This window comes from Lissotriton vulgaris, chromosome 9 (assembly GCF_964263255.1).
Source record: "Lissotriton vulgaris chromosome 9, aLisVul1.2, whole genome shotgun sequence".
In the NCBI taxonomy this organism is placed as follows: Eukaryota; Metazoa; Chordata; class Amphibia; order Caudata; family Salamandridae; genus Lissotriton; species Lissotriton vulgaris.
This window is the reverse complement of record NC_141697.1, coordinates 1,224,193,867-1,224,208,806: the sequence shown is the minus strand read 5'-3', so window position 1 is coordinate 1,224,208,806 and position 14,940 is coordinate 1,224,193,867. Positions and strand designations below refer to the sequence as shown.

The 14,940-nt window shown below is 43.9% G+C and overlaps 1 protein-coding gene across 2 annotated transcripts in view; it reads left to right on the top strand.

Annotated features, from left to right (window-relative positions):
* LOC147693099 (laminin subunit beta-2-like) overlaps positions 1–14,940 on the top strand; it is a 251,162-nt gene that overhangs the window by 212,352 nt on the left and 23,870 nt on the right. For both annotated transcript variants that reach the window (XM_086939355.1, XM_086939354.1), the window contains 3 exons: positions 4,107–4,291; positions 6,233–6,474; positions 12,242–12,445. In XM_086939355.1, the coding sequence (XP_086795481.1) occupies positions 4,107–4,291; positions 6,233–6,474; positions 12,242–12,445 (631 nt within the window). The remainder of the gene's footprint in view (positions 1–4,106; positions 4,292–6,232; positions 6,475–12,241; positions 12,446–14,940) is intronic.

Here is a 14,940-nt window from a genome sequence, read left to right as displayed (position 1 = left end):
CTTTAACTATAATGTCTCTGTAACCTTTCGTTTTTTCAGTGAATTTCAAAGATTTTTTAAATTTAAATTTCATAACTATAACATCCATGAAACATTTTGTTTTTTTAGTGAACAAAAATAAATAAATAAATATATATATATATCTCCTAGTTACGCCTGTCTCCATATGGGGTACTGGGAGAGACAGGTCCTCAGTGGTGAACACTCTGCTATATGCAGAGACCACATTGTTCGGTGGTACAGATACATCGACGATGTTTTTATGATCTGGAAGGGAACAAGAGAACAGGCAGAATACTTCATTGCTGAGTTGAATATCAACAATTACAACTTGTCTTTTACCTCTGACATCAGCACAACACATGCCACTTTCTTAGATGTTGCAATTGATGTCAACAATGGGCAATTGGAAACATCTTTATTCAGGAAGCCCACAGCGGGCAATACGGTACTACATGCTCACAGTCACCACCCACCGCATTTAATCCGAAGTATCCCTTATGGGGAAATGCTGAGGATTAGAAGAGCATGCAGCACGGACGCCCAATACAAAATTGCACAACAAGCCAGCAGACTGAGGTTTTTGGCCCGTGGCTACAATGAAAACATAGTTGCAGCAGCGATATGTAAAGCCAACGCAATACCTCGTGCTGAAGCCGTACTCCATAAGAAATCAGGCAATCCCGCTGCAACACCTGTGCAGCAACCTGTCAGGTTAATATGGTCTTTCAATAGCCAGCATGGGGCTTTGAGGAAGATCATTAACAAACACTGGGGCTTAGTGAAATGTGACCCTGTCATTGGTAACACCATGCCCAAGAAAGTGGCCATCACTTACCGGAAATCCTATTCGTTACAGGACGCACTGGTTAAATCTAGCCCTGAACTTGAAATAAGAAAAGATTGGCTGGCAGGCAGTAAAGGTTTGAGGAAGTGTGCTTCTTGTAAAGCCTGCATACATGGGGTGAACAAGACAGAATACTGCACCCCGTTTTCCGATGTTCCGTGTAAGATCAGTAATAAGCTTACATGTAAAAGTGATTTCTCAGTATATGTTTTGGAATGCCCATGTGGGTTAAGATACGTGGGCAGTTCCAAATTACAGGTTCACAAAAGAGTCCTTCAACATCTTAGGGCCATCAAAACCAATGACCCAGCGTATCCTGTGGCTAGGCACTTCAGGGAACAACATAATAGCAACAGTGCATTACTGAAGTACTATGCCATTGATTCCATCACACCCATGAGAAGGGGTGGAAACAGGGAAGCTGCACTAAGAAGGTTGGAAACCAGGTATATTCTTATGTTAGATAGCAAGGCACCTAATGGGCTTAATGCATCGGAAGACTTTTACACCTGTCTTTAGATCATTTCAATATACTGTATTCTCCTTGTTGTTCTTCAATGTCACCAAATAAAAGTCAATTCAATAGACGCACAATATGGCTTCCTTTATGTAATTCCAGCTCGCCATGTGCTTATGACTTTTTGATTGGTGTTACTGTGTTTGATACAATGTTCAGTTATCCTGCCACGGCGATCGACAGACTTGGTTCAGTCTGTTAAACATCTGTTATTTATTTCACCACCATATCAGGTTTTTGTCTCATTAGTTTACACAACACCCAGCACTTTATTTTACATTTATTTTATCACCAACGTAGAGATGTGTTGTTCCGAACATCGGCCAGGAAAACCACAATTTGACATATTATACCGATGAGTTTACTGTTTGTATATTAATGGTTTTCCATTCTTTTAAAGCAATTCTTACAATATGTAATGCTTCGGCAGATATAGGGCTTTCGAATGTGAATGGATGTGGGCCATAGGCATATACATGTCCCCAATGTATCAGAATATTCATGAATTTAATATTTATTAGGTTGACATGCTAACTGTCTAGACCACATATTCCTATGCATATACGGATTTATATTCATAAGTGTTTAAGCAACCATGACTAGTGTTGTTTACAAATGGATTTATCCATCTATTTTGTTTTTAAGCAAATTCACATTGTTACATTTAACAGGCATTATGCTAGTTCACTGATTCTTGCTTAATGTAATTACTGGCTATATGTGACTTTCAGGGATTTATCCCAAAACGTTTGTTTGGACAGCCACAGTGCATTGTTATTATGAACATCAGGGTAACGTGCAGTATGTTTACTATGTTTATTGCACTGTTGTACACACCTCTACGTTGATTGGCTAACGCCGCATGCATGTGCACTTTAAATTTCTGCCATTCCCCTCTGGAATGCCATGTGACCAAGGCCTCTGGGAGGCCGAAACGTTATGCTGTCCGTGTGTTGCAGAATAAATTAATTTACTCACGGAAAATTCTGGGTCTGCTGTTTTCTGGTGGCGCTGCGGTGATATTGAGACTACGGCGCTGCTGTTTTGAGAACTCGTGTGGAGATATATATATATATATATATATATATATATATATATATATATATATATATATATATATATATATATATATATATATATATATATATATATATATATATATATATATATATACACACTATGCATTTATGCAGGTATGAATCTATAACAACTGACTTATAAAATAAGCAAAAAATATAAGTATACATATACGTGCTCTGTTGAGTATATCATCTATGTTCATGACCATGTGATACATGAGGTCACTGTTTGGGGCATGTTTTTTCTCAAACACATACTAAAAGCAATGACAATTTTAAAGGATTGACAGCGTGATCAAGGGCTCGTGGAGCCTGAAACGTGTAGCTGTTTCTCTGTGCTAAATGAATCTTTGCACCTGATCCTGTGGTCCGTCTCCTCTCTTGCTGGTGTGGCTGTACTGCTTGCCGGAGGTGCTGCGGAGCTATTCTGTGAATATATATGTGTATATATATATATATATACTAGCAGCCCGCCCCAGCAGTGCCTGGGGCAGAAGGGGGCTGGGGGCAGCATTTCCAGATTGCAGCAGCGTTGCCCGGGGCAGAAGGGGGCTGGGGGAAACATTTCATGCTTGGGTGCACTCCCGCCCCAGCCCCCGCCCGCCCGACATTGCCCAGACCGCCTACCACCCGCCTCCCGCCTCCCACCTCGTCTTTGCCTTTGCCTTACCCCGCCCGCCCGACTTTGCCCAGACCGCCTCTTGCCTCTCCCGCCTCCCGCCTTTGCCTTACCTGAGCCGCCGCTCTTCCCCGCGCTCCGGACTTCACCGCCACTCCTCGATGCTCGTCACCGCTCCTCCCCGCCTGTCATCATCGCGCACGTTGCGAACATCGCTAGTTCGCGGCCAGCGCTACGTCGCGGCTGGCGCTACTTTTAGGGGACTACTTTGTTTATAAAGTTTAATTTTTTAATTTACGTTTTTTTTACATTTTATGCAGTCTTTGTCCATCTACACACCCTGAGGATTACAACAATGTATTGGGTGTGTGGATTGGCGCTGTGGTTCCTGAGTTTACCTTGCCAAAAGGTTTCTGTTCTCTCTTTATAATAGTAGTATAGATATATATATATACATATATATTTATATATATATATAATTTTTTTTTAAGGTAAATACATGTGGAGTTAGGCATAGTAAATGTATTCGTACTTACCTGTCAATATTTTTATCCTTGTCAGTCTAGTGCAAAATTAAAGCATAATGTTAGTCTGTACTAGATAATAAGAACACACATACCTTTCCATGAGGTGTACTTCCGAAGCATGTGCTGTAGTCCATACTTTGGATGTTTGGCAATGATTTACTTGGTTGGTATTTTTAAGTTTCTTTGTAGCCGCAGGTTTTTCATTTTATTAATTTGTTTTTTTGTTTCACGAGTCTGTGGCGAACCATTCCAATACGTATTTTCTAGTACCGCGGGACATTCAAGAAAACAATGTGTTTTTGACACCATTTAAAAACATGTATATCCCGTCCTTCAAAATTCAAATTCCATAGGATATAATGGAACTGTAATTTGGCAGATGGGATTTCCGTCACCTTTGTGAAGGAGTAACCCTGTCCACTAAACTCGTAACCAGGCCCCTCGTGTTAATCTTGTTGTTAGTCGTAGTCAGCCCCATTTTAAATTACCACTGATCTGTTTCTTTTTTCAACCACAGAAACAAAATTAGTGAGACTACAGAAGCCCTGACCCAGCTGGAGGGTGAGCTTACCGAGGTACAGGATGAGAACTTTGCGGCCAACTACGAGTTGACTTCGCTGGAAAGAGATGCACGGGCGCTCAACACATCTGCAAAGGAGCTCTCCCACCAGCTGGATGTCCTGAAAAACTCCAACTTCCTAGGTAAGTGACACAGAGGAGGGGACCAACTGTGAGGGGTAATGAATGGTATCCTCAGGGATCTGCCTTCTGTCCCTGTCCCTGAAGATGCAACTTAGGGATGAGGGGGGATGAGAGAGCAGGTGTGGAAGAGGTTGTCACTAAAAATGACGCTCTATGGAGTAGTAGACTCGACTATTACTCAAACAAAGATTTCCCCGCAGACCAGTAGTCATGATTGCTTGACTGGGCCTTAGTCATTCGCATTTCAGGCCAAACGATGTGGTTCTCCTTCAGCACAATCAGCAGAGATTCCTAAGCATTATATAGGCAGCAGTCCCTCTGAAGCCCAAGAAAAAATGCTGAAGGAGTTGGAAGGTGCTGGGGCAAGCCTGCCTGGGCAGTCTGCAAGAGCATTTTGATGGTACTGTTCTTTGGAATAAGAAAGCATATTGGAGCTAAGGGTCCCTGATGTTTCATGTGCCCCCCTCCCCTGACCCCAGGTTAAATATAAAATGAGCTTCATGTTCATGGGAACACAGGAGGATTTATGCAGATGTTTGAGCATTCAGTGTGCCATAACAAAAGAACAAATTATGTATCTATGTAAGCATATGCTGTTTCTAGAGTGAACCTAGCTATAAATACAGCACAGAGCAGTACTTGGGTCAAAGACAGGCATAAAGACAACGAGTAACAGGAAAGGAAGACGGGTTCTGGATAATTGAGGTTTCGTCATGTTGTGTTTTTTAAAGAGGTGAGTCTTCCACTCTTTCCTTAAATTGGGGCAGCGTTGGAGCAGGACTGAAAGACTCAGGTATTGTTCCAAATCCTGGGAACATAAATGGAAAAGGCCTGCTGTCTCACCATTTTATACTTTTTAGTCTGCAGCTTGATGGTGTGCTGGCTGCAGAAGTGCTGAGAACCAGGAAAGATGGTGAGACTGTCTGTAAGATAAACAGAAGTGCTGGTCGTGATGACTCTGTAAATGATGCAGCTGGTTTTGAAGATGGTGAAGGTCAGCAACAGGAGCCAATGGAGTACCATCAGGGTGGGGGTGATGTGATCATTTTCCTACAGGCCCTGGAAAGAAGTGCTGCTGTGTGTATGATGCCCCTAAGAGGTGCTAGTGTTATGTCTGGGAGGCCACGGAACAGAACATTACCACCATTCACACGTGAGACTACAAGGGCTTGAACAGTAGTTCTGAAGTCACTATCTGGAACATCCGGTTTGACTTTCTTTAGAAGGCAAAGCTGGTACTAGGCAGACTATGTTTTTTAGGCATTGTTGGATTTCAAGTACAACCCTATCTGTTAAAGGGCTAATCACGGATAGCTAAACATTTGTAGGGGGTCACCCTTCAGATGTCCAACCAGTTCGGGTTGTGTGGCACTGGAAGTGACATCATGCAAATGTTGACTCTGATGACAGTCCTGTATAGATGTTTCAAAGGAATCTTCACGGAGAGCTCAATCTGCAGAAATGTACTAAGCAGTGACTGATAACACCCATAAACCACCATCTCCTACAAGTAGCTCTACTTTTAAAAGATGAGTTATTGGATCAGTGAAATGAAATCACAGACTTTGCAATCCAAAGCATACCGTTGGGGTCCTTAAATGCGTCTACGGGCTGGCTATAAGGATGCTTCAGCTATGTGTCAATGAAGCTGAAATTGGAGTATTTGTCTAGTTGATTGCTTCGTGTAGTAGTGTCTGTGACTACTAGATTCCTATTACAGGTCTAAGGATTCCCTCTAAGTATTTGTGTTCTGCTTGTGGACAGGGAGTATGGCAGTTTCAGTTTCAGTTGTTTGAGGCTCAATGCTCTATAAGCTGTTATCACCCTATGCCTCACCAGTTATGCCTACATGTCATGGTCAAGGGGTCGTCCCTTAGAGTAGGAACAGTAGAATCTGTTATTTTGTTCTGCTACATGTGCTTTGTCTTTATTGTGATCTAGGAGCTTATGACAGCATCCGTCAGTCTCACGCCAAGTCCCGCGAGGCAGAGCGTCAAGCCAACGCTTCTACCCTGGATGTACCAAGTGCTGTGAGTGACTCCGCCAACACTCGTGAGAAGGCAAACGTGGTGATAGGGAAGAAGAGGGATGATTTCAACAAGAAGAATGCCGCAAATCGCAAGTCTCTGGTGGATCTTACAGCGAAGGCGGACATGCTCGACCTGAAGAAGATCAATGAAAAGGTGAGGGCGGGAATTATTCTAATCCAGCTTTACTGGCCAGGTGACTGAGTATTTAAAGGGTATTTAAAGGGTCTCAGAAGAAACTTAACATACCCAGATCTTTCCATGCCATCTGTCCATCAACCACTGGCAACATTTCCATTTCTGTAAGCCCCAAGGACAACCAGACATGCCCACACTAGACTTTTGCTTGGTGTCTTTTTTACAGGAAAGCCTTAATGGGGCACTTAGCCTACCCAACATACCAAAAGTACTTGCCCATAGTCAGAGAACCATCACTCACTAGCAAAATATATAACATAAGGATGACAATATGTACACGTAGCTGTCCATCACCTTCAGGCTCCTGGCCGCGTACCTTGGTGAGCAGGCCTCCAAGCAGCGGTAGATCCACCACAACTTTTAGCTGGCCCAACACACATGGGGTTTACAGCTGGCTAGATCACTCTTCTTCCGACCATGGCAGGAGTAGTTTTGTGAATATAAACGATACTAGCTGGTCGGCCACGCAGCTGAGCACCGGTGAGGGTGTTTACTTCACCAGAAACATAAGAGGGTCCCTGAAATACTGGATATCAGGAGAGGAAACCAGGGAACAAGTCAAAAATAGCAACAAAGAACCTCTCCTTAACAATCAATGAATACACAGGTAGTACATCCAAACTCAAAAATACAGTATCCCACTATAAAATTGATTATTCATATTTTATTTATCAAAAATATATTTTTCAACATATATTTATTTTCTTACAAAATTTCTCTAGTACATATTTAAAAAAAAAATTATGTAGAAGGTGTTTACTTCACCTCCATATAAGGTGGTGAAATGAGCCAGGTGGGACAGACATCCGTCACTTTTTGCCTGTTACCGCTCAGCTTTAAATGAGCCTCTGGCGATCATTACAAATACTGAAAGTGAACACAAAGGTCACACAAAGTATTAAACATCCCCAGCCTGATGCCCATCCATCAATCACAAGAAAACCCAAAGCAGACTACCCAGCCTACCCCAACCTGCCCTTGTCCTGAAGCCCACCAATTCCTATTAGGAGACATAAAGACAATCTAAGATACCCAGACCTGCCCAAAGCATGAACACATCAGTTGCCAGTAGCACAAGGGCAGAGCAGACCCTACCCAGCTTCTGGAGGCCCCTTACTAGCTTGAAACTAAGGGTGGCAAACAGACTCAAATCTATTCATAGCCTGAAAACTAAAGTCAATCAGGCAGTAACACCCAATGGGCACCGAAGGCAGAACTAATGGACAAGAAATTGTGCATAGCTGCAGGTATGTCACTCACATGAAACTATTAAAGGAGACAACTCCATTACGAAAAAATAAGTGCATGGCTGATAAATGTGTACCTTCAGAAAATGAAAATCTGTACACAAAAAAGTATTTACAGTAATTCAACTTATCTGGTAAAATGTATCAGGTTATAGTTTTTTATTTTATTTTGTTTTGAAAGCAGCTGGAACAATTTCAGCGATTTAACCCCTTCGATACTGATGACGAGCTCAGCTCGTCATCAGCTACGGCCCTCGTGTGCTGATGACGAGCTGAGCTCGTCGTGTTACTAGGGATTTTCGAAATCCCAGCACACAGCGGGAAAACCGCTAGCAGTCAAGGTGCTAAATAAAGCAGAAATGCACCAAGTACATGGGGTATATTACCAAGGAATAGCGATATTTATCGCAAAATGCGCTTAGCGCATTTTTTTTATCTCTGCCTATCGCTGGATATGTTAGCGGAAAAAACATGCTATTAGCAACGTTTTTCTCCATTGTGCTGAAATATCTAGCGATAGCGGCGAAATGCGTGAATATCGCTGAGAATACAGCGATATTCACGCATTAGCGGCGAAATGCTCTTAGCCATGTTATCCATCTCCCATTGGAAGAACATGGCTAAGAACTGGTATGAGCAGGCGTTAGGTTTTGGCAATAGCAGGAATATTTCCATCGCTATGCCTTCCTTGCTAATAGGCGATAGCGACGTTAGCAACTGCTTTCAGTCGTTAATAGGTTGGGTACGCCCATTTTGCATGTCATTAGCGATAAATATCGCTGACATGCAAAGTGGGCCCCAAACCGCTCGCTATCGCCTAAAAGCTGTCGCTAACATGAGTTAGCGACAGCTTGCTAATAGAGCGATGCATTATCGCTGCTTAGCGGCCGAAATCGGCTGCTAAACCGGCGATAATTGCCTATCGCCCTGCTTGATAATATGCCCCTCAGTTTTGTCTATTCCTACACATTTCATTTGTTCACTTGTAGATGTTAATTCTCCCAGGTTCCACTTCAGGAGGTATTTTAACAGTTGCATGTGATAGAACATTTGCGCTGTTCGTGCAGGGTGACTACGTACACAACTACTTGGAAGAAGTGAGGCAACCACACTCTGCATAAAACAAAAACTAACGTAACTCAGCTACAAAGGGAACTTAAAAAAGAATCAAATATCTGTGAAGTCCGATCAGGCTGGCTTCATGCTGCAAGGAATGAAAAGGGAGCAGGTCTCGGCTATTTAAGTTCTCTTTAAGTCTTGACAAACCTGTTTATCTTCACTGAAGCTATTTATAGGATATATTTTGGGCTCTAAACAGCAACTGTTGTCATAGCATCCCCTTGCAACAGCATTTTGTTTCAGTTTTAGTTGCTGTTTGTGGATTCCCACGCAGAAGTTCCTTTCAGTGCTTGTATGCCGCAAATAGTAATTTCCAACACGTGCATGTTTTCTACAAAACCTCAAACCTGAGAATATATAAAGTTTATAATATAACAGACGCTCCTCAGGGACCAGGATCAGGAGAAGTCTTCACTGGCTCCCGGTGCATGCCAGAATAAAATTAAAAATCCTGACCATCACCCACAAGGCTCTTCACGGTGCTGGCGCCGAGGGCCTTAGGACCTTAGTGTCGACCTATATCCCAGGCAGAGCACTACGCTCCTCCGGTCAGAATCTGTTGTCTATCCCCCGAGTCGCTAAAGCGAGATGGGGTGGTAAGGCCTTCTCTTCTCTAGCCCCAGACTTTGGAATGAGCTCCCTTTGGAACTCAGGGGCCAGGATTCTCTGCTGCTCTTCCGAAAGGGCCTTAAAACTCTGCTCTTTACTGAAGCCTACTCTTAGGCCTCCATACCCTGTTACTCTATATCAGTACCTGGCTTTACTACATCTTTTGCGCCTTGACGCCTCTGGGCAAAGTAGCGCTTACACAAATTGCCATTCAATCAATCAATCAAGCCGTCCTGCATAGGATGATATTTTGTGGTCCTTGAAGAGAGCAAAGCAGGGAATGGCCTGACTCTTCTAAAGAGGAGCGGGGTAGCAACGTGGATCAGCAAAAGCGCGAGGCAGGTCCTGAAACGGTTAGAAGATGACCCCAAGGCTGAAGAGTCACCAAGCAGTTTGAGAACATCCACTCCAGCTGAGCAACTCAAGGAGGATCAGAGCCAGAGCTTGACAGGCGAGCTCCTCTTTAACCAAGTAGTCATTGCCACTTTGACCATGCCAGCGAGGCATGGTGTCTGATACGGTCGTCCAGTATTGCACACGATCAAACAGCCGCAACATGAGGTCACTATCCGGCAAATCTCCTGCAGCAAATTAACATGCAAATGAGGAAAGCTCTGGAGACCCATTCTTCATTTGGAAGATGGAGGTGTTCTCAAAAAACACGCCCACATTTGTGACCTTGGCGCTAGGTAGAATGTTTACTCTATGTATGGAAGTGCCAAGTAAGTCCTAAGAGATTTTGGCAAGCCTGCCACCTACGTACCTAAGGTTCAACATTCGCTGTTCAGTATATTCATGCACAGCTCATGCTCCAGTTTTCCGTGTTTAGTCCAAACACAGTTAAACGAAAGCCTTCGGTGTATCTGTTTTACGCAAACATGTAAAGAATAATCAAAAGTCCTGAGTAGGTTGCAGCAAAATAGAAAGACTTAAAAAAGAAAAAAGTAGACTAAGAAAGAGAAGCCTAAGACAGAGAAGATATATGACATAAAGCTGTGAATCATTTAGGAAGTGAGGTTTATGTGATTATCTCACCAACTTTAGTCACCTTTTTGAAAGCAATGGTGATGTTAGTTTGTTTATATATTTGTGGGTCCCGAACCATAGCCAATATGTACATTAAGTCCTAGGCATGCACCTACAATTTATTACATTGTTTGCATCTTTTTTCTGAAAATGTCCCAAGGAAGACACATTTGAGGTTTCGACTTGGGTGCAGTAACATTTGAGAGACAGTCACTCTTTGAACCAGCCAGAAGGGGATGTCTCACCCTACAGACAGTCTAGCAGACCCCGTTGGAGCAAGCCGGGGCCGATGGGCCTCAACTGTGCGAGATGAGGTAATTTGCCTCTGGTATCAGGGGCTCTATCTTAGTAGGCTCTGCAAAATGGGCCAAGTACAATCCCTTCAGCACTTGGCTCTCAGTGCTAGAAATAGCAATAGTGACAGGCTTCTCTGGGAGGTGGGGTCGAGGTGCTCAAGCTCAAGACTCAGTCGTACCGCAGCACAATAACTGAATGTCCTACCCAGTGCCTATCGTTTAAGAGAGAAAAGTACCATGCGCACTATCACCGTAAGGAGGAGTCACCTATCTCGTGACTACAAAACAAAGACTTCTTCCAAGACAAAAACAAAGTGCAAACATCGGAGCCCAACACCAGATTGAGATCTATTTAAAGTATATAAATCTACAGCTCTACATGCCAAGAACAGATGCATACTGGTAAGTAGCATTTTCCTTTAATGCACACTAGAATGGAATACTAGGCACACACATAGGCAAAGCACAATGTTGTGTCCTGGTGCTGTTGGGCAGGGCTGCAGTTCTAAGCACTATCTTTTCCTGGTACCCTCGTTGTGGTCTAGGTGATTCCCACCTGGGATTACAGCAAAAGTGTGATTACTGCTCGAGTGCAAATCTACCCCCTTAATGTATTTCCTCTCAGTCTCGCACAGGTCAGTAGTCTTAGTTCCCGTACAGTTCAGTTGCTCTGTTTTTACCATCCATGGTGGAATAGTCTGTTTCAGCAGCAGCATCTACTCCTTCCTGCTTCTAATAGAAGCCGCACTCATCAGCTGGTCCATCAAGCATTGACTCTTTGGCTGTGGGCACCCATCCGGCAAACACAGCTTCAGCGGTCCTGCTTATGTACATCTCAGTTGGTCACTGGTAAAGGAAGGGAAGGCAGGAATGGTGATCCCCACAGAAGGCTCAATCTCATCCTAATCTCAGCGTGGAACAGGTGGGCAAGGCGTGGGCAGGTTTTCTGGGCTCCGTGCAGCCACACCCAGGCAATTCTCCTTCCTCAATTGTAGCGACGCACCAGCTCATCAATTAGCAGTACTACCGTGTCCAGGTTGATTTCTTCTGGGCAATATAGCCATTCACAGGCCAACCTTCTTTTGGGTAATACGGGCATGTACAGGATGAATTGGTCGCAGACCACTGCCGTGGCTGGGTTTTTGCTGTCTCATGATGAGTTGTGATGGTTCCCAACACGAGTCTAGAGAGACTGTAGATGCTAGATTAGCATGACAGTAGGTCTAAAATAAAAAACTAGGATGCCAGATATTTCAAGTTGGGCTCTAAGGGTAGGGGTACTTGAGTACACACCATGCAGGAGGCTAATTTCATTGCAACACATTCTCTCCTTGAACCAGGCAGAAAGGGGGCACCCCACCCTCCAGGAATACTGTGCTGGTGCAGGCTTGTCAATCATTGTGATATGTGTATGGGCTTCTCTTACAGGTCTGCGGTGCTCCCGGAGATGCCCCATGCTCAGAAAGCCCCTGTGGAGGAGCCGGCTGCCGTGACGACGAAGGGAAAAGACACTGCGGTGGACTAAACTGCAATGGCGCAGTAGCCACTGCAGATAATGCACTGGACCGGGCACGGCACGCTGAAGATGAGCTTCAGAAGGCCATGGGGGATGTAGAGGATCTTTTCCAAAAGGTAAGGGCTGGAATGTTTAAATCTTTCTGTCAGAAAATCAGACCTGTCTGGGTACATATTCACAAAACAACTTCTCAGGACTAATGAGAATTATCCATTCTAACCACTAATGGGGTTAGACAGAAGTCCAATATCTAAGTTACACTCAAGACAAGCGGAGAAAGCGTGCCTGTTCTGTGAGTGGAAAGTCCCTAAAAATCAGGAGTGTGAACCGAAACACTATCAATCAATCAATCAAGACATTTGTAGAGCGCACTACTTACCCGGAGGGTCTCAAGGTCTCAAGGCGCTAAAGCAAAGAAAAGCTTTGGGGAGGGGTAGGACCACATAAGATGGAAAGAGGAGTGGGCAGGAAAGGAAACTTAATCAGAGCAAGCATCGGCTCGCTCTTATGGACTAAAGGGCCATGAGCCCCACCATTTTCACAACAAGGACAGTGTCTATCAGGCTGAACAAAAGTCAGCCTGCTCGACACGCTTCTTGTTCAGGTCAGGCAGCCAGGAGCCAGACATGCGCTAAATGCACAGACTTCAGACTCCTGGCTGTCTTGAGCTTTGCCAGTCTGAGTATTTCACAGTCCTGTGGGTGTGGCCTCCTCAACCTGGCAAAAGTGCTTCAAGACTCTCCCTCTCGTGACGAGGGGGAGCATCAATGATTGCCTCAGACCTGGGAGCTTCAGTTTTAAGCCCTTAAATGCCCAGGGCCGAGTGTTGGTCAGTGACACCTCGTCACAGAGTGTGGTGGGGTCAACAGTCTCACTGACCCCATTCCACTCTGGGAGGAGTGAGAAACTGCTGCCTCCTCTCATTGGCTGACCTACCAATGAGAGAAGGCAGCAGTCCCAAACCCCCCTGGGACCTCCGAGGCTTCCCTCCTAGACTGTAGCGGAGGTAGGTTTCGTTTTTTCATGTTTAGTGCGTAAATGCATGTATGTGAATTTGAGTGAGTGAGTGTTGTGAATGGGTGTGTGTGCACTAAGGCATGGGTGTGAGTGAGTGTACGGGTAAGGGGCCCCTGCCCCCATCTCTGCTAAAATTAGTGTCCACCTCTGATCGGGCCCAGTATGAATGAATGAATGAAATTGGCATTTCTAAAGCGCAACAATCACCCTGAAAGGCATCTCGGTGCTGGAGTCAATGAACAAAGAAGCCTGTCCCTTTGAAAAGTTGCGAGAGAATAGACACTTAAGGCTGAGTGAAAATCTGTTTTTTTCAGGAGCTTTCTGAAGTGTGTTGTTGTTGACAGTTTGTTGTACAGTGAGCCGCAGATTGCTCCATGCCTTTGTCCAAAGAACAGATATGGATCTGCCATCCCTGGTTTGTAAACTGCTCTTCAGGATCAGATATTTGGGCAAACCCAAGATAACACTATGATAGTAGTCAAGTCTTGAGGTGACCAAAGCGCAAATAACCATACTTGTTTCTGAGGGAAAGAAAGTCCCAAAACTTTTTTTTAGGGACAATCACTGAGAAGCAGACTCCCAAGACAGTGTTAACATGATGGCAGAAATACAAATCATTGTCAAACTTAAGTTTCTTGCTCCATTGGTAGGCAGATGGGACATATCAAGATTTTCCGGACACATCAATCCGAGGCAGAGAACTGGTTGTTATTTCTAAAGCAGAGGATTTCTGTTGTCTTAGCATTACAATAAAAAGAATTACCATTCTGATTACTTCGGAGAGGCAATTTCTTTTAATTAGTTCGGAACTGGTGGAGTCCTTATTTAGTGCCAGAATCAGTTAAGTATCATCAGACACAGTGGCGTTACCAAATGATTTAATACGAGTAATAAGGGACGCCATATTGCAGTGAATAAAGTGGAGCTAAGAGATGAGCCTTGAGGGACACCATATTTGAGTGATTCCTCCTTTGATTTAAAAGGCCCCAAAAGGAAAACCTGCTTTCTTTGGTCTAGAAATAATTGGAGCCTTGAATGCCGCTGACAGCCAGATGTTGAAGAAGGAAATTGTGACTGATCGCGATGAATGCTGGCCACATTCCCAAGAGAATCAGAAACAATTTTTTTCCACTGTCTAAAATAAGCTTTAAAGATTCTGAGACTTCAGGGACTGCAGATAGTGTGGAGAACCTAGGTCTACAGCCAACTTGAAGAAAATGAAGAATGTTTTATGTTTCTGGAGAGTGACCAATTTTTCCAGTATTTTTTCTGGTGCTGGAAGCAAGGAGAAGAGGCTGTAATTAGACAAGATCTTCGGGTCTGCAGTGGATTTCCTAAGTGATGTTTTTACAAGAGCTAGCTTCCATTTATCCGGTCCATGAGCCAAAATAAGTGATTGACTGAGTTTGTAGTTAAAGATCTGGTCGATGATCTCAATACTCTTTTTAAATACGAACAGAAGACAAGGACCTAAAGTTGATCCTGATTTACAATGTAGAATAACGTGTTCAGACAGCGACAAAGTAATAGAACTAAACTCTGCGAGAGGGGATATCATGGGACAATCCAATGAGGTCTACCGGGCGTCACTATC